The 27,644-nt window shown below is 41.6% G+C and overlaps 1 protein-coding gene across 1 annotated transcript in view; it reads left to right on the top strand.

Moving 5' to 3' along the window:
• The first annotated feature begins 4,597 nt into the window (after positions 1-4,597).
• Positions 4,598-27,644, top strand: part of LOC128641914 (hemoglobin subunit alpha-5) — a 23,597-nt gene continuing 550 nt past the window's right edge. The window contains exons 1-2 of the mRNA XM_053694498.1: positions 4,598-4,744; positions 9,937-10,141. Coding sequence (XP_053550473.1) covers positions 4,650-4,744; positions 9,937-10,141 — 300 coding nt within the window. The 5' untranslated portion in view covers positions 4,598-4,649. The remainder of the gene's footprint in view (positions 4,745-9,936; positions 10,142-27,644) is intronic.

Here is a 27,644-nt window from a genome sequence, read left to right as displayed (position 1 = left end):
TATTTGTCCTACATATACACAGACATATACATGTGCCTACATATACACAGACATATAAATGTACCTACATATGCACAGACATATACATGTACCTACATATACACAGACGTATATATGTGCCTACATATACACAGACATATACATGTACCTACATATGCACAGACATATACATGTACCTACATATACACAGACATATACATGTACCTACATATGCACAGACATATACATGTACCTACATATGCACAGACATATACATGTACCTACATATGCACAGACATATACATGTACCTACATATGCACAGACATATACATGTACCTACATATACACAGACATATACATGTACCTACATATACACAGACATATACATGTACCTACATATACACAGACATATACATGTGCCTACATATGCACAGACATATACATGTACCTACATATACACAGACATATACATGTACCTACATATACACAGACATATACATGTAATTACATATACACAGACATATACATGTACCTACATATACACAGACAAATACCTGTGCCTACATATACACAGACATATACATGTACCTACATATACACAGACATATACCTGTGCCTACATATACACAGACATATAGCTGTGCCTACATATGCACAGACATATACCTGTGCCAACATATGCACAGACATATACCTGTGCCTACATATACACAGACATATGCATGTACCTACATATACACAGACATATACCTGTGCCTACATATGCACAGACATATAAATGTACCTACATATACACAGACATATACATGTACCTACATATACACAGACATATACATGTGCCTACATATACACAGACATATACCTGTGCCTACATATGCACAGACATATACATGTACCTACATATACACAGACATATACATGTGCCTACATATACACAGACATATACATGTGCCTACATATACACAGACATATACCTGTGCCTACATATACACAGACATATACATTTGCCTACATATACACAGACATATGCATGTACCTACATATACATGTGCCTACATATGCACAGACATATACATGTACCTACATATACACAGACATATACATGTACCTACATATACACAGACATATACATGTACCTACATATACACAGACATATACATGTACCTACATATACACAGACATATACATGTACCTACATATACACAGACATATAGATGTGCCTACATATACACAGACATATGCATGTACCTACATATACACAGACATATACATGTACCTACATATACACAGACATATACATGTACCTACATATACACAGACATATACATGTGCCTACGTATACACAGACATATACATGTAACTACATATGCACAGACATATACATGTACCTACATATGCACAGACATATACATGTACCTACATATACACAGACATATACATGTACCTACATATACACAGACATATACATGTACCTACATATGCACAGACATATACATGTACCTACATATACACATTAATATACATGTACCTACATATATACAGACATATACATGCACCTACATATACACAGACATATACATGCGCCTACATATACACAGACATATACATGTGCCTACATATGCACAGACATATACATGTACCTACATATACACAGACATATACATGTACCTACATATACACAGACATATACATGTAACTACATATACACAGACATATACATGTGCCTACATATACACAGACATATACATGTACCTACATATACACAGACATATACATGTACCTACATATACACAGACATATACATGTACCTACATATACACAGACATATACATGTACCTACATATACACAGACATATACATGTAACTACATATGCACAGACATATACATGTACCTACATATACACAGACATATACATGTACCTACATATGCACAGACATATACATGTACCTACATATACACATTAATATACATGTACCTACATATACACAGACATATACATGCACCTACATATACACAGACATATACATGTACCTACATATACACAGACATATACATGCACCTACATATACACAGACATATACATGTGCCTACATATACACAGACATATACATGTGCCTACATATACACAGACATATACATGTGCCTACATATACACAGACATATACATGTGCCTACATATGCACAGACATATACATGTACCTACATATACACAGACATATACATGTACCTACATATACACATACATATACATGTACCTACATATACACATTAATATACATGTACCTACATATGCACAGACATATACATGTACCTACATATGCACAGACATATACATGTACCTACATATACACATTAATATACATGTACCTACATATATACAGACATATACATGCACCTACATATGCACAGACATATACATGTGCCTACATATACACAGACATATACATGTGCCTACATATGCACAGACATATACATGTACCTACATATACACAGACATATACATGTGCCTACATATACACAGACATATACATGTACCTACATATACACAGACATATACATGTACCTACATATACACAGACATATACATGTACCTACATATACACAGACATATACATGTACATACATATACACAGACATATACATGTACCTACATATACACAGACATATACATGTGCATACATATGCACAGACATATGCATGTGCCTACATATACATGTGCCTCCATATGCACAGACATATACATGTACCTACATATACACATTAATATACATGTACATACATATACACAGACATATACATGTACCTCCATATACACATTAATATACATGAACCTACATATACACAGACATATACATGTACCTACATATACACAGACATATACATGTACATACATATACACAGACATATACATGTACCTACATATACACAGACATATACATGTACCTACATATACACAGACATATACACGTACCTACATATACACAGACATATACATGTACCTACATATACACAGACATATACATGTGCCTACATATGCACAGACATATACATGTGCCTACATATACACAGACATATACCTGTGCCTACATATACACATTCATATACATGTACCTACATATACACAGACATATACATGTACCTACATATACACAGACATATACATGTACCTACATATACACAGACATATACATTTACCTACATATGCACAGACATATACATGTACCTACATATACACAGACATATACATGTACCTACATATACACAGACATATACATGTACCTACATATACACAGACATATACCTGTGCCTACATATACACAGACATATACATGTACCTACATATACACAGACATATACATGTACCTACATATACACAGACATATACCTGTGCCTACATATACACAGACATATAGCTGTGCCTACATATGCACAGACATATACATGTACCTACATATACACAGACATAGACATATACATGTACCTACATATACACAGACATAGACATATACATGTACCTACATATACACAGACATATACATGTGCCTACATATACACAGACATATACATAGACATATACATGTACCTACATATACACAGACATATACATAGACATATACATGTACCTACATATACACAGACATATACATGTGCCTACATATACACAGACATATACATGTACCTACATATACACATACATATACATCTACCTACATATGCACAGACATATACATGTACCTACATATACACATTAATATACATGTACCTACATATACACAGACATATACATGTACATACATATACACAGACATATACATGTGCCTACATATACACAGACATATACATGTACCTACATATGCACAGACATATACATGTACCTACATATACACAGACATATACATGTGCCTATATATACACAGACATATACATGTACCTACATATGCACAGACATATACATGTACCTACATATGCACAGACATATACATGTGCCTACATATGCACAGACATATACATGTACCTACATATACACAGACATATACATGTGCCTATATATACACAGACATATACATGTACCTACATATGCACAGACATATACATGTACCTACATATGCACAGACATATACATATACATACATCATACATTCATGGGAACTGACTCATGAATACACACATGTGCACATACAATATTTTGTGTTTTGTATGTTTTGATTATAGCTTTTCGTTGACTGGATATTACTCATTTTGCAGATATTTATTTTTAAAATAATATGTTCTAGGGCAATAATTGCCAGGTCATTGTGGAACTTAGCTGAATGTTATATTTAAAAGAAGCCCATTTGCTTTAATTTAAGATTTTAGCTGTAGATAAAAATAGCCCCAGAAATAGTAAATAAATGTTATAAAGACCAGCAGCCCTGGGTATGTAGCTTATAATGATGCTGTATGTACAGATAACACAGGAACAAGATGTATCAAGCAACATAAAATTCCAGTTATGAGCTTCTTTTTTTTGTATGATAAGTTATTGGGTGTAACCATAAATAACCAATGAAGAAATGATCTGGCCGTGTTCTCACACTTCTTCCTCTATAAATGTGGGTCTGAATTGGAATATCCAGTACTCTCTGACCCCACTGGTTCCAGTTGACCTGACCCATCACATCAACAAGAATGACCTTCACCGAGGCTCAAAAGGATTGTCTTCGAATCATCTGTAGTAAAGCAAGTGCTTCCAGTGATGTGCTTGGGGCTGAAGCTCTCTTCAGGTAAAGAAACATTCAGCCTTTTGCATATAGTTATTAGTATAATACAGGGATGAGGGATTCATCTGACTGAAAAGAGACCTTAAAGGGACAGTGTACACCGATTTTCATATAACTGCATGTAATAGACACTACTGTAAATAATTATATGCACCGATACTGATATAAAAATCCAGTATAAAACAGTTTAAAAACTTACTTAGAAGCTCCCAGTTTAACTCTGTTTAAAAGGTTAGTGGAACACCCCCTGCAAGTGGGAAATAGCAGACCCTTCCCCCTCCCCTTCCTCTGCATATGAAAAGACCCTTTACACAAACAGGAGCAAGCTGGAGTAGGTATACATCAGTATTCTCCTAAAACTTTGGGGCTTGGTTAGGAGTTTGAAAATGAGCGCAATGTTATTTAAAAATAAGCAAAACTATACATTCTTTTAAAAAACAAACTGCATGGGCTATATGAATAGATTATCTACAAAACATTTATGCAAAGAAAATCAAGTGTATAATATCACTTTAAAGGGACATGAAACCCAAAATTTTTCTTTCATGTTTCAGATAGAGAATACAATTTTAAACAACTTTCCAACGTACTTCTATTATTTAATTTGCTTCCTTCTCTTGTTATCCTTTTCTGAAAGGTTTCTCTATGTAAGCTCAGGAGCAGCAAAGAACCTAGGTTCTAGCTGCTGATTGGTGGCTGCATATATATATATACCTATTGTCATTGGCTCACCCATGTGTTAAGTAAGAAACCAGTAGTGCATTGCTGCTCCTTCAACAAATGATACCAAAAGAATGAAACAAATCAGATAAAAGAAGTAAATTAGAAAGTTATTTAAAATGATATCCTCTATCTGAATCATGAAAGAAAATGTTTGAGTTTCATGTCCCTTTAATATTTATTTCTGGCTCCTTAATACCTGGAGTATAACTGTGATAGTGTGACACACTATGTGAGATCTGTTCTCCAGATCACACCATTGATTAGTAAAATCACACTGTAGAACTCTCTGCATGAGGAGGTGGTGACGGACAATGCAGTAGATAACTTTGCACAGGGCTTAGATACATTTTTGGTGAAAAACAGGGCCATGGGTTGATATAGTGTGTGTCAAATGGGTAGGTATTTAGGTACTTACAGTGAGTGCACTTGGCAGATTTTTATCATAAAAACAGGGATTAGAGAGGATCTGTCAGACAACACTTGATAGCAAAACAGATAGTTATTAAAACTACACTAAATCAGCATTTTATTTATATCTAATGATTACTCAGTTGTAGTAGATTTCATTTTTACACAGATTTTGCAACTTTTTTTTTTTTTATAAATACAAAAATAAGAATTAGTACAGTTAAAAATGATATCAGAAAAATGTACTAGAAAGTGATTCCACTAAGTCCTAGACACAAATGAGAACGTGAGAGAAAGAATTTGTGTATTACAGCAGATTTATTGCTATGCGGACATCACCAGATCTAAAGAATTACTGTCTGATATTTATCATTAGTACAGATGCCATCTGCATCATCACACTGGATTAGATTTATTAAAGGGACAGTACAGTCAGAATTAGACATTCATGATTTAGACAAAACAAACAATTTGTGTATTACAGCAGATTTATTGCTATGCGGACATCACCAGATAGAAAGAATTACTGTCTCATTAGTACAGATGATTAATAAATTAGTCACTGGATTAGATTTATTAAAGGGACAGTACAGTCAGAATTAGACATTAATGATTTAGACAAAACAAACAATTTGTGTATTACAGCAGATTTATTGCTATGCGGACATCACCAGATAGAAAGAATTACTGTCTCATTAGTACAGATGATTAATAAATCAGTCACTGGATTAGATTTATTAAAGGAATCATTCATGATTTAGACAAAAAACAAACAACTTTCCAATTTTACTTCTATTATTTTATTTGCTTCCTTCTCTAGTTATCGTTTGCTGAAAGGTTTATCTAGGAAAGCTCAGGAGCAGCAAAGAACCTAGGTTCTAGCTGCTGATTGGTGGCTGCATATATATACCAGTTGTCATGGCTCACCCATGTGTTCAGTTAGCAACCAATTGTGCATTGCTGCTCCTTCAATAAATGATACCAAGAGAATGAAGGAAATTTGATAATAGAAGTAAACTGGAAAGTTGTTTAAGATTATTAAATTAAATCATGAAAGAACAATTTTGGGTTTCATGTCCCTTTAAGAGCCTCTCCAGTCTCACCAATCCCTATATTATAGACCATTTACATACACTCACTCTCCTCTAATTACTTTACTGAATAGGTGAGAGTTTGTAGAGGGGGGGGGTAATATGTTAGTGAATCTAGCCCAGTTTTGTGCGCTTAGATTTAACTCTGTCTAGTGGACTTCAGAGGTGGCAGATAGATACAATATAACCCTGCAAATACAGATGCTAAAAGCTACGAGAACAAACAATATAACCCTGCAAATACAGATGCTAAAAGGTATTACATAGCAGAACACACTATCCCAACTGCATTAATGTATTGCCAATAGACTCTAATTGAGTGGAAAAGTGGGAAAAAACAACTTTACTCACGAGCAAACCCAATCGCATATTCTCAAGTGCGCTAACCCAACATGAAATATTAATATTCACGTTCTAATGTTCTTCCTATATAAGAATATGTTCTATTTATTTATAAATACATATTTCTACATATATCTGATATTTTTTGGTAAAATATATATACCTATGTGTGTATGCGTGTATATATATATATAGATATAGATGTAGATATATATATATATATATACACACATAATATAATATATAGTAATATAAATATAGAGAGATATATTGGAATATCTATTAAAAAATACTTAGAACCTATTCCCATATGTGAAGAACATTGGAATGTGAATTTTTACAGTAAATACATTTATTAAATATGAATATTGCATAAATATGATTCTACATATTTTCAGCTACTTGACTGCATATGTCTGTATGTGTTTACATATGTATTTATGTGTTTATATGTGTATATATGTCTGTAAATACATATATACACATATAAATATATAAATACATCTGTATATATATATATATATATATATATATATATATATATATATATAAATACATATATACACATATAAATATATAAATACATCTATACACATATATAAATACATATATACACATATAAATATATAAATACATCTGTATACATATATAAATACATATATACACATATAAATATATAAATACATCTATATACATATATAAATACATATATACACATATAAATATATAAATACATCTGTACACATATATAAATACATATATATACATATAAATATATAAATACATCTGTACACATATATAAATACATATATACACATATAAATATATAAATACATCTGTACACATATATAAATACATATATATACATATAAATATATAAATACATCTGTATAGATATATAAATACATATATACACATATAAATATATAAACACATATATACACATATAAATATATAAATACATCTATATACATATATAAATACATATATACACATATAAATATATAAATACATCTGTATACATATATAAATACATATATACACATATAAATATATAAATACATCTGTACACATAAATATATATATATATATACACATATTTAGACATATGCAATATTCTTTTATGAATTTTTAGCAGTGTTATTATTAACTGTACCCAAAAATTTTATTTCGTGATTCAGATTGAGCATGAAATTTTAAGCAAATTTCGAATTTACTCCTATTATCAAATTTTCTTCATTCTCTTGGTATCTTTATTTGAAATGCAAGAATGTAAGTTTAGATGCCGGCCCATTTTTGGTGAACAACCTGGGTTGTCCTTGCTGGACAGTACTGAAACAAAAAAAAAGCTTAGATGCCTTCTTTTTCAAATAATGATAGCAAGATAGCAAGAGAACGAAGAAAAATTGATAATAGGAGTAAATTAGAAAGTTGCTTAAAATTGCTGCTCTTTCTGAATTACAAAAGAAAAAATTTGGGTTCAGTGTCCCTTTAATGTAACTGTACTTTTTAATGAATTTTTAGTCAAGCATAACAGTTAAGCAGAGCTTTGAAGTTGTGCTATCCTAATGTGCACTAAATTCAAATGCACTCAAGCTAATGTGATTACTTTCACCTCGTAATATGCTCGCTACTTTTCAATGCGCTCAAAGACCCGCACTATACCCCTTATCGGTTATCTGCGCGTAATCTTGCCCCAAGTGTTTAACTTTTGTAAAGGGTTTAAAGACTTTGTTAAAGTCCTGAAAAAGCTTTGAGACAGTTCTGAAAAGGGCACAGCCTGTAATTGGTGGCTATCTGGGTATGCTGGTACTGATATGCTCATGTGCCTTGTCCTGTTCACTAGTGTTAATGTATTCCAGCTCCTGAGGGAGAATTATCTATGTGTTTATAGAGACTTTGTGAAATAAGAATTACATCCTCGAATTTGTTAGTGATCCCAGATAACTATATGCTTAAAGGGACACTAAACCCCATTTTTTTCATGAATCATATAGAGCAGCAATTTTAAGCAACTTTCTAATTTACTCCTATTATACATTTGTATTCATTCATTTGCTATCTTTATTTGAAAAATCAGGAATATAAGCTTAGGGGCAGGCCCATTTTTGGTTCAGATCACTGGGTAGCGCTTGCTGATTGGTGGCTACATTTAACGCTACCCAGGGTCTGAACCAAAAATGGGCCTTCTCCTAATCTTATATTCCTGATTTTTCAAATAAAGATACCAAGAGAACAAAGAAAAAAATGACTGTAGGAGTATATTAGAAAGTTGCTTAAAATAGCTGCTCTATTTGAATCATGAAAGAAAAAATGTGGGTTTGTGTCCCTTTTACAACCATAATGGACATGTCCTGTGATAGGTGGATGCCGGCAGCTGAAGCTTGTGATTGGCTCACTGGTCATTGTTTGCTCAGGAGCATCCTCAGAAGGGGTTAAACTCATAGTAACAGGATAACTGAGCTAATGATTTATAGCAGTTTGTATTAAATGATCCCTCTGAGCTGGGTGAGTATTTGTGCAAGACACTAACACATTTTAGTTTTGTCATTGCACCAGGAATGTCACAAATGCAAACAATGCCAATATATTTCAGATATGTCACTAACATTGCATTTGGGTTTCCCACAGGTTCTTTAAGACCTACCCTGCAGGTAAGACCTATTTCCCACACATGGACTTGAGTGCTGGCTCTACTGATCTCCTTTCTCATGGTGGGAAGGTGATGCACGCTATCGGAAGTGCCATAGAGAACCTGGATCACATTGAAGAGGAGCTGTCCAGCCTCAGTGACCTACATGCTGAAAGCCTGAAGATCGATCCTGGGAACTTTGGGGTAAGTCTGCCTGCCACTGAGTAAGTTTACCAGCCTCTGAGTAAGTCTTCCAGCCACTAAGTAAGTCGCCCTGCCCCTGAGTACTTCTGCCTGCCTCTGAGTAAGTCTGCCTGCCACTGAGTAAGTCTGCCTGCCCCTGAGTACCTCTGCCTGCCACTGAGTAAGTCTGCCTGTCCCTGAGTAAGTCTACCTGCCACTGAGTAAGTCTGCCTGTCACTGATTAAGTCTCCTTGCCCCTGAGTAAGTCTGCCTGCCACAGAGTAAGTCTGCCTGCCACAGTGTAAGTCTGCCTGCCACTGAGTAAGTCTCCCTGCCCCTGAGTAAGTCTGACTGCCCCTGAGTAAGTCTGCCTGCCACTGTGTAAGTCTGCCTACCTCTGAGTAAGTCTCCCTGCCTCTGAGTAAGTCTGCCAGCCACTAAGTAAGTCTGCCTGCCACTGAGTAAGTCTGCCTGTCTCTGAGTAAGTATGCCTGCCACTGAGTAAGTCTGCCTGCCTCTGAGTAAGTCTGCCAGCCATTAAGTAAGTCTGCCAGCCATTAAGTAAGTCTGCCTGCTACTGAGTAAGTCAGTCTGCCTCTGAGTAACTCTGCCTGCCACTGAGTAAGTCTCCCTGCCCCTGAGTAAGTCTGCCTGCCACTGAGTAAGTCTGCCTGCCAATGAGTAAGTCTGCCTACCTCTGAGTAAGTCTGGCTGCCACTGAGTAAGTCTACCTGCCTCTGAGTAAGTCTGCCGGCCACTGAGTAAGTCTGCCTGCCTCTGAGTAAGTCTGCCTGATTCTGAGTAAGTCTGCCTGCCACTGAGTAAGTCTGCCTGCCTTTGAGTAAGTCTGCCGGCTACTAAGTAAGTCTGCCTGCCACTAAGTAAGTCTGCCTGCCACTGAGTAAGTCTGCCTGCCACTGAGTAAGTCTACCTGCCTCTAAATAAGTCTGCCTGCCACTAAGTAAGTCTGCCTGCCACTGAGTAAGTCTGCCTGCCACTGAGTAAGTCTACCTGCCACTAAATAAGTCTGCCTGCCACTAACTAAGTCTGCATGCCACTGAGTAAGTCTGCCAGCCACTAAGAAAGTCTGTCTGCCTCTGAGTAAGTCTGCCTGACACTGAGTAAGTCTGCCTGCCTCTGAGTAAGTCTGCCAGCCATTAAATAAGTCTGCCTGCCACTGAGTAAGTCAGTCTGCCTCTGAGTAATTCGGCCTGCCACTGAGTAAGTATGCCTGCCACTGAGTAAGTCTCCCTGCCCCTGAGTGAGTCTACCTGCCACTGAGTAAGTCTGCCTGCCAATGATTAAGTCTGCCTGCCTCTGAGTAAGTCTGGCTGCCACTGAGTAAGTCTGCCTGCCTCTGAGTAAGTCTGCCGGCCACTGAGTAAGTCTGCCAGCCTCTGAGTAAGTCTGCCTGCCACTGAGTAAGTCTGCCTGCCTCTGAGTAAGTCTGCCGGCCACTAAGTAAGTCTGCCTGCCACTGAGTAAGTCTGCCTGCCACTGAGTAAGTCTACCTGCCTCTAAATAAGTCTGCCTGCCACTAAGTAAGTCTGCCTGCCACTGAGTTAGTGTGCCTGCCACTGAGTAAGTCTGCCTGCCTCTGAGTAAGTCTGCCTGCCACTAAGTAAGTCTGCATGCCACTGAGTAAGTCTGCCTGTCTCTTAGTAAGTTTGCCTCTGAGTATGTCTGCCTGCCCCTGATTAAGTCTGCCTGCCACTGAGTAAGTTTGCCTGCCACTGAGTAAGTCTGCCTGTCTCTGAGTAAGTCTCCCTGCCCCTGACTAAGTCTGCCTGCCACTGAGTAAGTAAAGTCTTCCTGCCCTTGATTAAGTCTTCCTGTCCCTGAGTAAATCTGCCTGCCACTGAGTAAGTATGCCTGCCTCTGAGTAAGTCTGCTGGCCACTAAGTAAGTCTGCCTGCCACTGAATAAGTCTGCCTGCCACTAAGTAAGTCAACCTGCCACTGAGTAAGTCTGTCTGCCACTGAGTAATTCTGCCTGCCACTGAGAAAGTCTGCCTGCCACTAAGTAAGTCTGCCTGCTACTGAGTAATTCTGCCTGCCACTGAGTAATTCTGTCTGCCACTGAGTAAGTCTGCCGGCCACTAAGTAAGTCTGCCTGCCATTGAGTGAATCTGCCTGCCTCTGAGTAAGTCTGCCTGCTACTAAATAATTCTGCCTGCCAAGTGAGTAAGTCTGCCTGCCTCTGAGTAAGTCTGCCTGCCTCTGAGTAAGTCTGCCTGCCACTGAGTAAGTCTACCTGCCTCTAAATAAGTCTGCCTGCCACTAAGTAAGTCTGCCTGCCTCTAAGTAAGTCTGCCTGCCACTGAGTAAGTCTACCTGCCTCTACATAAGTATGCCTGCCACTAAGTAAGTCTGCATGCCACTGAGTAAGTCTGCCTGCCTCTGAGTAAGACTGCCTGCCACTAAGTAAGTCTGCCTGCCACTGAGTAAGTCTGCCTGCCACTAAGTAAGTCTGCCTGCTACTGAGCAAGTCTGAATGCCTCTGAGTAAGTCTGCGTGCCCCTGAGTAAGTCTGCCTGCCACTGAGTAAGTCTTCCTGCCTCTGAGTAAGTCTGCCGGCCATTAAGTAAGTCTGCATGCCACTGAGTGAGTCTGCCTGTCTCTTAGTAAGTTTACCTGCCACTAATTAAATCTGCCTGCCACTGAGTAAGTCTACCTGCCTCTGAGTAAGTCTGTCTCCCACTAAGTAAGTCTGCCTTCCTCTGAGTAAATCTGCCTGCCACTAAGTAAGTCTGTCTGCCACTGAGTAAGTCTGCCTGCCACTAAGTAAGTCAGTCTGCCTCTGAGTAAGTCTGCCTGCCACTAAGTAAGTCTGCCTGCAACTGAGTAAGTCTCCCTGCCACTGAGTAAGTCTCCCTGCCACTGAGTAAGTCTCCCTGCCCCTGAGTAAGTCTCACTGCCCCTGAGTAAGTCTGCCTGCTACTGAATAAGTCTGCCTGCCACTGAGTAAGTCTGCCTGCCACTGAGTATGTCTGCCTGCCTCTGAGTAAGTCTGCCTGCCCCTGAGTAAGTCTGCCTGCCACTGAGTAAGTCTGCCTGCCACTAAGTAAGTCTGCCTGCCTCTGAGTAAGTATCCCTGCCCCTGAGTAAGTCTGCCTGCCACTGAGTAAGTAAAGTCTGCCTGCCTCTGATTAAGTCTCCCTGTCCCTGAGTAAATCTGCCTGCCACCGAGTAAGTCTACCTTCCTCTGAGTATGTCTGCAGGCCACTAAGTAAGCCTGCCTGCCTGCCACTGAGTAATTCTGCCTGCCACTAAGTAAGTCTGCCTGCCACTGAGTAAGTCTGCCTGCCACTAAGTAAGTCTGCCTGCCTCTGCGTAAGTCTGCCTGCCACTAAATAAGTCTGCCTGCCACTAAGTAAGTCTGCCTGCCACTGAGTTAGTGTGCCTGCCACTGAGTAAGTCTGCCTGCCTCTGAGTAAGTCTGCCTGCCACTGATTAAGTCTCCCTGCCCCTGAGTAAGTCTCACTGCCCCTGAGTAAGTCTGCCTGCTACTGAGTAAGTCTGCCTGCCACTGAGTAAGTCTGCCTGCCACTGAGTACGTCTGCCTGCCTCTGAGTAAGTCTGCCTGCCCCTTATTAAGTCTGCCTGCCACTGAGTAAGTCTGCCTGCCACTAAGTAAGTCTGCCTGCCTCTGAGTAAGTATCCCTGCCCCTGAGTAAGTCTGCCTGCCACTGAGTAAGTAAAGTCTGCCTGCCTCTGATTAAGTCTCCCTGTCCCTGAGTAAATCTGCCTGCCACCGAGTAAGTCTACCTGCCTCTGAGTATGTCTGCAGGCCACTAAGTAAGCCTGCCTGCCACTGAGTAAGTCTGCCTGCCTCTGAGTAAGTCTGCCGGCCACTAAGTAAGTCTGCCTGCCACTGAGTAAGTCTGCCTGCCACTGAGTAAGTCTACCTGCCTCTAAATAAGTCTGCCTGCCACTAAGTAAGTCTGCCTGCCACTGAGTTAGTGTGCCTGCCACTGAGTAAGTCTGCCTGCCTCTGAGTAAGTCTGCCTGCCACTAAGTAAGTCTGCATGCCACTGAGTAAGTCTGCCTGTCTCTTAGTAAGTTTGCCTCTGAGTATGTCTGCCTGCCCCTGATTAAGTCTGCCTGCCACTGAGTAAGTTTGCCTGCCACTGAGTAAGTCTGCTTGTCTCTGAGTAAGTCTCCCTGCCCCTGACTAAGTCTGCCTGCCACTGAGTAAGTAAAGTCTTCCTGCCCTTGATTAAGTCTTCCTGTCCCTGAGTAAATCTGCCTGCCACTGAGTAAGTATGCCTGCCTCTGAGTAAGTCTGCTGGCCACTAAGTAAGTCTGCCTGCCACTGAATAAGTCTGCCTGCCACTAAGTAAGTCAACCTGCCACTGAGTAAGTCTGTCTGCCACTAAGTAATTCTGCCTGCCACTGAGAAAGTCTGCCTGCCACTAAGTAAGTCTGCCTGCTACTGAGTAATTCTGCCTGCCACTGAGTAATTCTGTCTGCCACTGAGTAAGTCTGCCGGCCACTAAGTAAGTCTGCCTGCCATTGAGTGAATCTGCCTGCCTCTGAGTAAGTCTGCCTGCTACTAAATAATTCTGCCTGCCAGTGAGTAAGTCTGCCTGCCTCTGAGTAAGTCTGCCTGCCTCTGAGTAAGTCTGCCTGCCACTGAGTAAGTCTACCTGCCTCTAAATAAGTCTGCCTGCCACTAAGTAAGTGTGCCTGCCTCTGAGTAAGTCTGCCTGCCACTGAGTAAGTCTACCTGCCTCTACATAAGTATGCCTGCCACTAAGTAAGTCTGCATGCCACTGAGTAAGTCTGCCTGCCTCTGAGTAAGACTGCCTGCCACTAAGTAAGTCTGCCTGCCACTGAGTAAGTCTGCCTGCCACTAAGTAAGTCTGCCTGCCACTGAGCAAGTCTGAATGCCTCTGAGTAAGTCTGCGTGCCCCTGAGTAAGTCTGCCTGCCACTGAGTAAGTCTTCCTGCCTCTGAGTAAGTCTGCCGGCCATTAAGGAAGTCTGCATGCCACTGAGTGAGTCTGCCTGTCTCTTAGTAAGTTTACCTGCCACTAATTAAATCTGCCTGCCACTGAGTAAGTCTACCTGCCTCTGAGTAAGTCTGTCTCCCACTAAGTAAGTCTGCCTGCCACTGAGTAAGTCTGCCTTCCTCTGAGTAAATCTGCCTGCCACTAAGTAAGTCAGTCTGCCTCTGAGTAAGTCTGCCTGCCACTAAGTAAGTCTGCCTGCAACTGAGTAAGTCTCCCTGCCACTGAGTAAGTCTCCCTGCCACTGAGTAAGTCTCCCTGCCACTGAGTAAGTCTCCCTGCCCCTGAGTAAGTCTCACTGCCCCTGAGTAAGTCTGCCTGCTACTGAGTAAGTCTGCCTGCCACTGAGTAAGTCTGCCTGCCACTGAGTACGTCTGCCTGCCTCTGAGTAAGTCTGCCTGCCCCTTATTAAGTCTGCCTGCCACTGAGTAAGTCTGCCTGCCACTAAGTAAGTCTGCCTGCCTCTGAGTAAGTATCCCTGCCCCTGAGTAAGTCTGCCTGCCACTGAGTAAGTAAAGTCTGCCTGCCTCTGATTAAGTCTCCCTGTCCCTGAGTAAATCTGCCTGCCACCGAGTAAGTCTACCTGCCTCTGAGTATGTCTGCAGGCCACTAAGTAAGCCTGCCTGCCACTGAGTAATTCTGCCTGCCACTAAGTAAGTCTGCCTGCCACTGAGTAAGTCTGCCTGCCACTAAGTAAGTCTGCCTGCCTCTGCGTAAGTCTGCCTGCCACTAAATAAGTCTGCCTGCCTCTGAGTAAGTCTGCCTGCTACTAAGTAAGTCTGCTTTCCACTGAGTAAGTCTGCCTGCCTCTGAGTAAGTCTGCCTGCCACTAAGTAAGTCTTCCTGCCACAGAGTAAGTCTGCCTGCCACAGAGTAAGTCTGCCTGCCTCTGAGTAAGTCTGCCTGCCTCTGAGTAAGCCTGCCTGCCTCTGAGTAAGTCTGCCTGCCACTAAGTAAATCTGCCTGACACTGAGTAAGTCTGCCTGCCTCTGAATAAGTCTGCCTGCCGCTGAGTAAGTCTGCCTGCCACTGAGTAAGTCTGCCTGCCTCTGAGTAAGTCTGCCGGCCACTAAGTAAGTCTGCCTGCCACTGAGTAAGTCTGCCTGCGACTGAGTAAGTCTACCTGCCTCTAAATAAGTCTGCCTGCCACTAAGTAAGTCTGCCTGCCACTGAGTAAGTCTACCTGCCTCTAAATAAGTCTGCCTGCCACTAAGTAAGTCTGCATGCCTCTGAGTAAGACTGCCTGCCACTAAGTAAGTCTGCCTGCCACTGAATAAGTCTGCCTGCCACTAAGTAAGTCTGCCTGCCACTGAGCAAGTCTGAATGCCTCTGAGTAAGTCTGCCTGCCCCTGAGTAAGTCTGCCTGCCACTGAGTAAGTCTGCCTGCCACTGAGTAAGTCTGCCTGCCTCTGAGTAAGTCTGCCTGCCCCTTATTAAGTCTGCCTGCCACTGAGTAAGTCTGCCTGCCACTAAGTAAGTCTGCCTGCCTCTGAGTAAGTCTGCCTGCCCCTGAGTAAGTCTGCCTGCCACTGAGTAAGTAAAGTCTGCCTGCCTCTGATTAAGTCTCCCTGTCCCTGAGTAAATCTGCCTGCCACCGAGTAAGTCTACCTGCCTCTGAGTATGTCTGCAGGCCACTAAGTAAGCCTGCCTGCCACTGAGTAAGTCTGCCTGCCTCTGAGTAAGTCTGCCGGCCACTAAGTAAGTCTGCCTGCCACTGAGTAAGTCTGCCTGCCACTGAGTAAGTCTACCTGCCTCTGAATAAGTCTGCCTGCCGCTGAGTAAGTCTGCCTGCCACTGAGTAAGTCTACCTGCCTCTAAATAAGTCTGCCTGCCACTAAGTAAGTCTGCATGCCTCTGAGTAAGACTGCCTGCCACTAAGTAAGTCTGCCTGCCACTGAATAAGTCTGCCTGCCACGGAGTAAGTCTGCCTGCCACTAATTAAGTCTCTCTGCCTCTGAGTAAGTCTGCCTGCCTCTGAGTAAGCCTGCCTGCCACTATGTTAGTCTGCCTGCCTCTGAGTAAGTCTGCCTGCCACTAAGTAAATCTGCCTGACACTGAGTAAGTCTGCCTGCCTCTGAATAAGTCTGCCTGCCGCTGAGTAAGTCTGCCTGCCACTGAGTAAGTCTGCCTGCCTCTGAGTAAGTCTGCCGGCCACTAAGTAAGTCTGCCTGCCACTGAGTAAGTCTGCCTGCGACTGAGTAAGTCTACCTGCCTCTAAATAAGTCTGCCTGCCACTAAGTAAGTCTGCCTGCCACTGAGTAAGTCTACCTGCCTCTAAATAAGTCTGCCTGCCACTAAGTAAGTCTGCATGCCTCTGAGTAAGACTGCCTGCCACTAAGTAAGTCTGCCTGCCACTGAATAAGTCTGCCTGCCACTAAGTAAGTCTGCCTGCCACTGAGCAAGTCTGAATGCCTCTGAGTAAGTCTGCCTGCCCCTGAGTAAGTCTGCCTGCCACTGAGTAAGTCTGCCTGCCACTGAGTAAGTCTGCCTGCCTCTGAGTAAGTCTGCCTGCCCCTTATTAAGTCTGCCTGCCACTGAGTAAGTCTGCCTGCCACTAAGTAAGTCTGCCTGCCTCTGAGTAAGTATCCCTGCCCCTGAGTAAGTCTGCCTGCCACTGAGTAAGTAAAGTCTGCCTGCCTCTGATTAAGTCTCCCTGTCCCTGAGTAAATCTGCCTGCCACCGAGTAAGTCTACCTGCCTCTGAGTATGTCTGCAGGCCACTAAGTAAGCCTGCCTGCCACTGAGTAAGTCTGCCTGCCTCTGAGTAAGTCTGCCGGCCACTAAGTAAGTCTGCCTGCCACTGAGTAAGTCTGCCTGCCACTGAGTAAGTCTACCTGCCTCTGAATAAGTCTGCCTGCCGCTGAGTAAGTCTGCCTGCCACTGAGTAAGTCTACCTGCCTCTAAATAAGTCTGCCTGCCACTAAGTAAGTCTGCATGCCTCTGAGTAAGACTGCCTGCTACTAAGTAAGTCTGCCTGCCACTGAATAAGTCTGCCTGCCACGGAGTAAGTCTGCCTGCCACTAATTAAGTCTCTCTGCCTCTGAGTAAGTCTGCCTGCCTCTGAGTAAGCCTGCCTGCCACTATGTTAGTCTGCCTGCCTCTGAGTAAGTCTGCCTGCCACTAAGTAAGTCTGCCTGACACTGAGTAAGTCTGCCTGCCTCTGAATAAGTCTGCCTGCCACTGAGTAAGTCTGCCTGCCACTGAGTAAGTCTGCCTGCCTCTGAGTAAGTCTGCCGGCCACTAAGTAAGTCTGCCTGCCACTGAGTAAGTCTGCCTGCGACTGAGTAAGTCTACCTGCCTCTAAATAAGTCTGCCTGCCACTAAGTAAGTCTGCCTGCCACTGAGTAAGTCTACCTGCCTCTAAATAAGTCTGCCTGCCACTAAGTAAGTCTGCATGCCTCTGAGTAAGACTGCCTGCCACTAAGTAAGTCTGCCTGCCACTGAATAAGTCTGCCTGCCACTAAGTAAGTCTGCCTGCCACTGAGCAAGTCTGAATGCCTCTGAGTAAGTCTGCCTGCCCCTGAGTAAGTCTGCCTGCCACTGAGTAAGTCTGCCTGCCACTGAGTACGTCTGCCTGCCTCTGAGTAAGTCTGCCTGCCCCTTATTAAGTCTGCCTGCCACTGAGTAAGTCTGCCTGCCACTAAGTAAGTCTGCCTGCCTCTGAGTAAGTATCCCTGCCCCTGAGTAAGTCTGCCTGCCACTGAGTAAGTAAAGTCTGCCTGCCTCTGATTAAGTCTCCCTGTCCCTGAGTAAATCTGCCTGCCACCGAGTAAGTCTACCTGCCTCTGAGTATGTCTGCAGGCCACTAAGTAAGCCTGCCTGCCACTGAGTAAGTCTGCCTGCCTCTGAGTAAGTCTGCCGGCCACTAAGTAAGTCTGCCTGCCACTGAGTAAGTCTGCCTGCCACTGAGTAAGTCTACCTGCCTCTAAATAAGTCTGCCTGCCACTAAGTAAGTCTGCCTGCCACTGAGTTAGTGTGCCTGCCACTGAGTAAGTCTTCCTGCCTCTGAGTAAGTCTGCCTGCCACTAAGTAAGTCTGCATGCCACTGAGTAAGTCTGCCTGTCTCTTAGTAAGTTTGCCTCTGAGTATGTCTGCCTGCCCCTGATTAAGTCTGCCTGCCACTGAGTAAGTTTGCCTGCCACTGAGTAAGTCTGCCTGTCTCTGAGTAAGTCTCCCTGCCCCTGACTAAGTCTGCCTGCCACTGAGTAAGTAAAGTCTTCCTGCCCTTGATTAAGTCTTCCTGTCCCTGAGTAAATCTGCCTGCCACTGAGTAAGTATGCCTGCCTCTGAGTAAGTCTGCTGGCCACTAAGTAAGTCTGCCTGCCACTGAATAAGTCTGCCTGCCACTAAGTAAGTCAACCTGCCACTGAGTAAGTCTGTCTGCCACTAAGTAATTCTGCCTGCCACTGAGAAAGTCTGCCTGCCACTAAGTAAGTCTGCCTGCTACTGAGTAATTCTGCCTGCCACTGAGCAATTCTGTCTGCCACTGAGTAAGTCTGCCGGCCACTAAGTAAGTCTGCCTGCCATTGAGTGAATCTGCCTGCCTCTGAGTAAGTCTGCCTGCTACTAAATAATTCTGCCTGCCAGTGAGTAAGTCTGCCTGCCTCTGAGTAAGTCTGCCTGCCTCTGAGTAAGTCTGCCTGCCACTGAGTAAGTCTACCTGCCTCTAAATAAGTCTGCCTGCCACTAAGTAAGTCTGCCTGCCTCTGAGTAAGTCTGCCTGCCACTGAGTAAGTCTACCTGCCTCTACATAAGTATGCCTGCCACTAAGTAAGTCTGCATGCCACTGAGTAAGTCTGCCTGCCTCTGAGTAAGACTGCCTGCCACTAAGTAAGTCTGCCTGCCACTGAGTAAGTCTGCCTGCCACTAAGTAAGTCTGCCTGCCACTGAGCAAGTCTGAATGCCTCTGAGTAAGTCTGCGTGCCCCTGAGTAAGTCTGCCTGCCACTGAGTAAGTCTTCCTGCCTCTGAGTAAGTCTGCCGGCCATTAAGGAAGTCTGCATGCCACTGAGTGAGTCTGCCTGTCTCTTAGTAAGTTTACCTGCCACTAATTAAATCTGCCTGCCACTGAGTAAGTCTACCTGCCTCTGAGTAAGTCTGTCTCCCACTAAGTAAGTCTGCCTGCCACTGAGTAAGTCTGCCTTCCTCTGAGTAAATCTGCCTGCCACTAAGTAAGTCTGCCTGCCACTGAGTAAGTCTGCCTGCCACTAAGTAAGTCAGTCTGCCTCTGAGTAAGTCTGCCTGCCACTAAGTAAGTCTGCCTGCAACTGAGTAAGTCTCCCTGCCACTGAGTAAGTCTCCCTGCCACTGAGTAAGTCTCCCTGCCACTGAGTAAGTCTCCCTGCAACTGAGTAAGTCTCACTGCCCCTGAGTAAGTCTGCCTGCTACTGAGTAAGTCTGCCTGCCACTGAGTAAGTCTGCCTGCCACTGAGTACGTCTGCCTGCCTCTGAGTAAGTCTGCCTGCCCCTTATTAAGTCTGCCTGCCACTGAGTAAGTCTGCCTGCCACTAAGTAAGTCTGCCTGCCTCTGAGTAAGTATCCCTGCCCCTGAGTAAGTCTGCCTGCCACTGAGTAAGTAAAGTCTGCCTGCCTCTGATTAAGTCTCCCTGTCCCTGAGTAAATCTGCCTGCCACCGAGTAAGTCTACCTGCCTCTGAGTATGTCTGCAGGCCACTAAGTAAGCCTGCCTGCCACTGAGTAATTCTGCCTGCCACTAAGTAAGTCTGCCTGCCACTGAGTAAGTCTGCCTGCCACTAAGTAAGTCTGCCTGCCACTGAGTAAGTCTACCTGCCTCTAAATAAGTCTGCCTGCCACTAAGTAAGTCTGCATGCCTCTGAGTAAGACTGCCTGCCACTAAGTAAGTCTGCCTGCCACTGAATAAGTCTGCCTGCCACTAAGTAAGTCTGCCTGCCACTGAGCAAGTCTGAATGCCTCTGAGTAAGTCTGCCTGCCCCTGAGTAAGTCTGCCTGCCACTGAGTAAGTCTGCCTGCCTCTGAGTAAGTCTGCCGGCCATTAAGTAAGTCTGCATGCCACTGAGTAAGTCTGCCTGTCTCTTAGTAAGTTTGCCTGCCACTAATTAAATCTGCCTGCCACTGAGTAAGTCTGCCTGCCTCTGAGTAAGTCTGTCTCCCACTAAGTAAGTCTGCCTGCCACTGAGTAAGTCTGCCTTCCTCTGAGTAAATCTGCCTGCCACTAAATAAGTCTGTCTGCCACTGAGTAAGTCTGCCTGCCACTAAGTAAGTCTGTCTGCCTCTGAGTAAGTCTGCCTGCCACTAAGTAAGTCTGCCTGCAACTGAGTAAGTCTGCCTGCCACTGAGTAAGTCTCACTGCCCCTGAGTAAGTCTCACTGCCCCTGAGTAAGTCTCACTGCCACTGAGTAAGTCTGCCTGCCTCTGAGTAAGTCTGCCTGCCACTGAGTACGTCTGCTTGCCTCTGAGTAAGTCTGCCTGCCTCTTATTAAGTTTGCCTGCCACTGAGTAAGTCTGCCTGCCACTAAGTAAGTCTGCCTGCCCCTGAGTAAGTCTCCCTGCCCCTGAGTAAGTCTGCCTGCCACTGAGTAAGTAAAGTCTGCCTGCCCCTGATTAAGTCTCCCTGTCCCTGGGTAAATCTGCCTGCCACCGAGTAAGTCTACCTACCTCTGAGTAAGTCTGCAGGCCACTACGTAAGCCTGCCTGCCACTGAGTAATTCTTCCTGCCACTAACTAAGTCTGTCTGTCACTGAGTAAGTCTGCCTGCCACTAAGTAAGTCTGCCTGCCTCTGAGTAAGTCTGCCTGCCACTAAGTAAGTCTGCCTGCCACTAAGTAAGTCTGCCTGCCTCTGAGTAAGTCTGCCTGCCCCTGAGTAAGTCTTCCTGCCACTGTGTAAGTCTGTCTGTCCCTGAGTTAGTGTGCCTGCCACTGAGTAAGTCTGTCTGCCTCTAAGTAAGTCCGCCGGCCACTAATTAAGTCTGCATGCCACTGAGTAAGTCTGCCTGTCTCTTAGTAAGTTTGCCTCTGAGTATGTCTGCCTGCCCCTGATTAAGTATACCTGCCACTGAGTAAGTCTCCCTGCCACTGAGTAAGTCTGCCTGTCTCTGAGTAAGTCTCCCTGCCCCTGACTAAGTCTGCCTGCCACTGAGTAAGTAAAGTCTGCCTGCCCTTGATTAAGTCTCCCTGTCCCTGAGTAAATCTGCCTGCCACTGAGTAAGTATGCCTGCCTCTGAGTAAGTCTGCTGGCCACTGAGTAAGTCTGCCTGCCACTAAGTAATTCTGCCTGCCACTGAGTAATTCTGCCTGCCACTGAGTAAGTCTGCCTGCCACTGAGTAAGTCTGCCTGCCACTGAGTAATTCTGCCTGCCACTGAGTAATTCTGTCTGCCACTGAGTAAGTCTGCCTGCCACTGAGTAAGTCTCCCGGCCACTAAGTAAGTCTGCCTGCCATTGAGTGAATCTGCCTGCCTCTGAGTAAGTCTGCCTGCCGCTAAGTAATTCTGCCTGCCACTGAGTAAGTCTGCCTGCCTCTGAGTAAGTCTGTCTGCCTCTGAGTAAGTCTGCCTGCCATTAAATAAGTCTGCCTCCCACTGAGTAAGTCTGCCTGCCTCTGAGTAAGTCTGCCTGCTACTAAGTAAGTCTGCTTTCCACTGAGTAAGTCTGCCTGCCTCTGAGTAAGTCTGCCTGCCACTAAGTAAGTCTGCCTGCCACAGAGTAAGTCTGCCTGCCCCTAAGTAAGTCTGTCTACCACAGAGTAAGTCGGCCTGCCACTAAATAAGTCTGCCTGCCACTGAGTAAGTCTGCCTGCCACTGATTAAGTCTCTCTGCCTCTGAGTAAGTCTGCCAGCCACTATGTTAGTCTGCCTGCCTCTGAGTAAGTCTGCCTGCCACAGAGTAAGTCTGCCTGCCACTAAGTAAGTCTGTCTACCACAGAGTAAGTCGGCCTGCCACTAAATAAGTCTGCCTGCCACTGAGTAAGTCTGCCTGCCACTGATTAAGTCTCTCTGCCTCTGAGTAAGTCTGCCAGCCACTATGTTAGTCTGCCTGCCTCTGAGTAAGTCTGCCTGCCACTAAGTAAATCTGCCTGACACTGAGTAAGTCTGCCTGCCTCTGAGTAAGTCTGCCTGCCTCTGAGTAAGTCTGCCTGCCACTAAGTAGGTCTGCCTGCCACTGAGTAAGTCTACCTGCCTCTGAGTAAGTCTGCCTGCCACTGAGTAAATCTGCCTGCCACTAAGTAAATCTGCCTGCCACTGAGCAAGTCTGCTTGCCTCTGAGTAAGTCTGCCGGCCAATAAGCAATTCTGCCTGCCACTGAGTAAGTCTGATTGCCTCTGAGTAAGTCTGCCGGCCACTAAGTAAGTCTGCCTGCCACTAAGTAAGTCTGCCTGCCTCTGAGTAAGTCTGCCAGCCACTGAGTAAGTCTGCCAGCCACTGAGTAAGTCTGCCTGCCCCTGAGTAAGTCTGCCTGCCCCTGATTAAGTCTCCCTGCCCCTGAGTAAGTCTGCCTGCCACTAAGTAAGTCTCCCTGCCCCTGAGTAAGTCTGCCTGCCCCTGAGTAAGTCTGCCTGCCACTGAGTAAGTCTGCCTGCCTCTAAGTAAGTCTGCCTGCCTCTGAGTAAATCTGCCTGCCACTGAGTAAGTCTGCCTGCCACTAAGTAACTCTGCCTGCCACTGAGTAAGTCTGCCTGCCACTGAGTAATTCTGCCTGCCACTAAGTAATGCTGCCTTCCACTGAGTAATTCTGCCTGCCACTGACTAAGTCTGCCTGCCACTGAGTAAGTCTGCCTGCACTGAGTAATTATGTCTGCCACTGAGTAAGTCTGCCTGCCACTGAGTACGTCTGCCTGTCACTGAATAATTCTGCCTGCCTCTGAGTAAATCTGCCTGTCACTGAGTAATTCTGCCTGCCACTGAGTAAGTCTGCCTGCCACTAAGTTAGTCTGCCTGCCACTGAGTAATTCTGCCTGCCACTGAGTAAGTCTGCCTGCCACTGAGTAATTCTGCCTGCCACTGAGTAAGTCTGCCTGCCACTGAATAATTCTGCCTGCCACGGAGTAAGTCTGCCTGACACCGAATAATTCTGCCTGCCACTGAGTAAGTCTGCCTGCCACTGAGTAATTCTGCCTGCCACTGAGTAAGTCTGCCTGACACAGAATAATTCTGCCTGCCACTGAGTAAGTCGGCCTGCCACTGAGTAATTCTGCCTGCCACTGAATAAGTCTGCCTGCCACTGAGTAATTCTGTCTGCCACTGAGTAAGTCTGCCTGCCACTGAGTAATTCTGCCTGCCACTGAGTAAGTCTGCCTGCCACTGAATAATTCTGCCTGCCACTGGCTGGTCTCACTAATGCTTCTGAAGCGATAACTGCACAGTCTGTAAATGCCAACGGCTGGCACAAATAAACACAACATTACAGCCTATGTAATAAAATGCCAGGTATACTTTATGCTTCAGGAGAATGAAAAGTGCACAAAACCCCCAGCTATATTTTATATTACAGCTTTATTTTATATTACAGCTTTATTTTATATTACAGCTATATTTTATATTACAGATATACTTTATTTTACAGCTTTATTTTATATTACAGCTATATTTTATATTACAGCTTTATTTTATATTACAGCTATATTTTATATTACAGCTTTATTTTATATTACAGCTATATTTTATATTACAGCTTTATTTTATATTACAGCTATACTTTATATTACAGCTATACTTTATATTACAGCTTTATTTTATATTACAGCTATATTTTATATTACAGATATACTTTATTTTACAGCTTTATTTTATATTACAGCTATATTTTATATTACAGCTTTATTTATATTACAGCTTTATTTTATATTACAGCTTTATTTTATATTACAGATATACTTTATATTAGAGCTATATTTTATATTACAGCTTTATTTTATATTACAGCTTTATTTTATATTACAGATATACTTTATATTAGAGCTATATTTTATATTATAGCTTTATTTTATATTACAGATATACTTTATATTAGAGCTATATTTTATATTACAGCTTTATTTTATATTACAGATATACTTTTTATTAGAGCTATATTTTATATTACAGCTTTATTTTATATTACAGATATACTTTATATTAGAGCTATATTTTATATTACAGCTTTATTTTATATTACAGCTATATTTTATATTACAGCTTTATTTTATATTACAGCTATACTTTATATTACAGCTTTATTTTATATTACAGCTATATTTTATATTACATATATACTTTATATTACAGCTTTATTTTATATTACAGCTATATTTTATATTACAGCTATATTTTATATTACAGCTTTATTTATATTACAGATATACTTTATATTAGAGCTATATTTTATATTAAAGCTTTATTTTATATTACAGATATACTTTATATTAGAGCTGTATTTTATATTAGAGCTATATTTTATATTGCAGCTTTATTTTATATTACAGATATACTTTATATTACAGCTATATTTTATATTACAGCTATATTTTATATTACAGCTTTATTTTATATTACAGATATACTTTATATTAGAGCTATATTTTATATTACAGATATACTTTATATTAGGGCTATATTTTATATTACAGCTTTATTTTATATTACAGATATACTTTTTATTAGAGCTATATTTTATATTACAGCTTTATTTTATATTACAGCTATACTTTATATTAGAGCTATATTTTATATTACAGCTATACTTTATATTAGAGCTATATTTTATATTACAGCTATACTTTATATTAGAGCTATATTTTATATTACAGCTATATTTTATATTACAGCTATATTTTATATTACAGCTTTATTTTATTTTACAGCTATATTTTATATTACAGCTATATTTTATATTACAGCTTTAATTTATATTACAGCTATACTTTATATTACAGCTATACTTTATATTACAGCTTTATTTTATATTACAGCTATATTTTATATTACAGCTATATTTTATATTGCAGCTTTATTTTATATTAGAGCTATATTTTATATTACAGCTTTATTTTATATTACAGCTTTATTTTATATTACAGCTATATTTTATATTACAGCTATACTTTATATTAGAGCTATATTTTATATTACAGCTTTATTTTATATTACAGCTATACTTTATATTAGAGCTATATTTTATATTACAGCTATACTTTATATTAGAGCTATATTTTATATTACAGCTATATTTTATATTACAGCTTTATTTTATATTACAGCTTTATTTTATTTTACAGCTATATTTTATATTACAGCTTTATTTTATTTTACAGCTATACTTTATATTACAGCTTTATTTTACAGCTTTATTTTATATTTCAGATATACTTTATATTGCAGCTTTATTTTATATTACAGCTATATTTTATATTACAGATATACTTTATATTACAGCTATATTTTATATTACAGATATACTTTATATTACAGCTTTATTTTATATTAAAGATATACTTTATATTACAGCTATACTTTATATCACAGCTTTATTTTATATTACAGATATACTTTATATTACAGCTTTATTTTATATTACAGCTATATTTTATATTACAGCTTTATTTTATGTTACAGCTATATTTTAAATTATAGCTTTATTTTATATTACAGCTATACTTTATATTACAGCTATATTATATATTAGAGCTATACTTTATATTAGAGCTATACTTTATATTACAGCTATATTTAATATTGTCGCTATTTTCAACTTGTATTTGCAGCTGTAAATGGAATCAACTGTATTTTTCACTTTCCTAGTGGTAAAGTGTTAAAATGCCCTTTATGACTAGTATTACAAAATGTAAAACACATTTAAAACACGTAAAACTCACACATATTAAAAAAAATCATATAAATAATTAAAAATAATGTTGACTGTGATAATGTACCTATAAATATGAATAATTAGCATATTACATACTGATATGCTATATATGATCATAAACAATCATTATATAAATATATTGATGCCCATTTATCAAGCTCCGGATGGAGCTTGTGGGCCCGTGTTTCTAGCGAGTCTTCAGACTCGCCAGAAACAGCAGTTATGAAGCAGCGGTCTATAGATCGCTGCTCCATAACCCTGTCTGCCTGCTCTGAGCAGGCGGACAGGAATTGCCACAATTCAACCCGATTGAGTATGATCGGGTTGATTGACACCTCCCTGCCGGTGGCCCATTGGCAGCGAGTCTGTAGGGGGCGGCGTTGCACCAGCAGCTCCCTTGAGCTGCTGGTGCAATGCTGAATACGAAGAGCGTATTGCTCTCCGCATTCAGCGAGGTCTGTCGGACCTGATCTACACTGTCGAATCAGGTCCGACAGACATTTGATAAATAGGCCTCATTGTTTAAATCCATCCAGAAAATATATAAATTAAACATAGGAGTCAGCTGAGCCAATCACAGGTAAGGGATGCAAGAGAAACACCATCTTGTTGAGTTAGTAAGCAAAGTACTTTGTGAAGCTAATTACCAAGTTGTTGGATGATAGATCAATTAACACCCTACCAAAATGTAATGCAG

This window comes from Bombina bombina, chromosome 11 (assembly GCF_027579735.1).
Source record: "Bombina bombina isolate aBomBom1 chromosome 11, aBomBom1.pri, whole genome shotgun sequence".
Classification (NCBI taxonomy): domain Eukaryota; kingdom Metazoa; phylum Chordata; class Amphibia; order Anura; family Bombinatoridae; genus Bombina; species Bombina bombina.
Note: the sequence above shows the minus strand (reverse complement) of the source record. Positions and strands in the feature narration are given on the sequence as shown.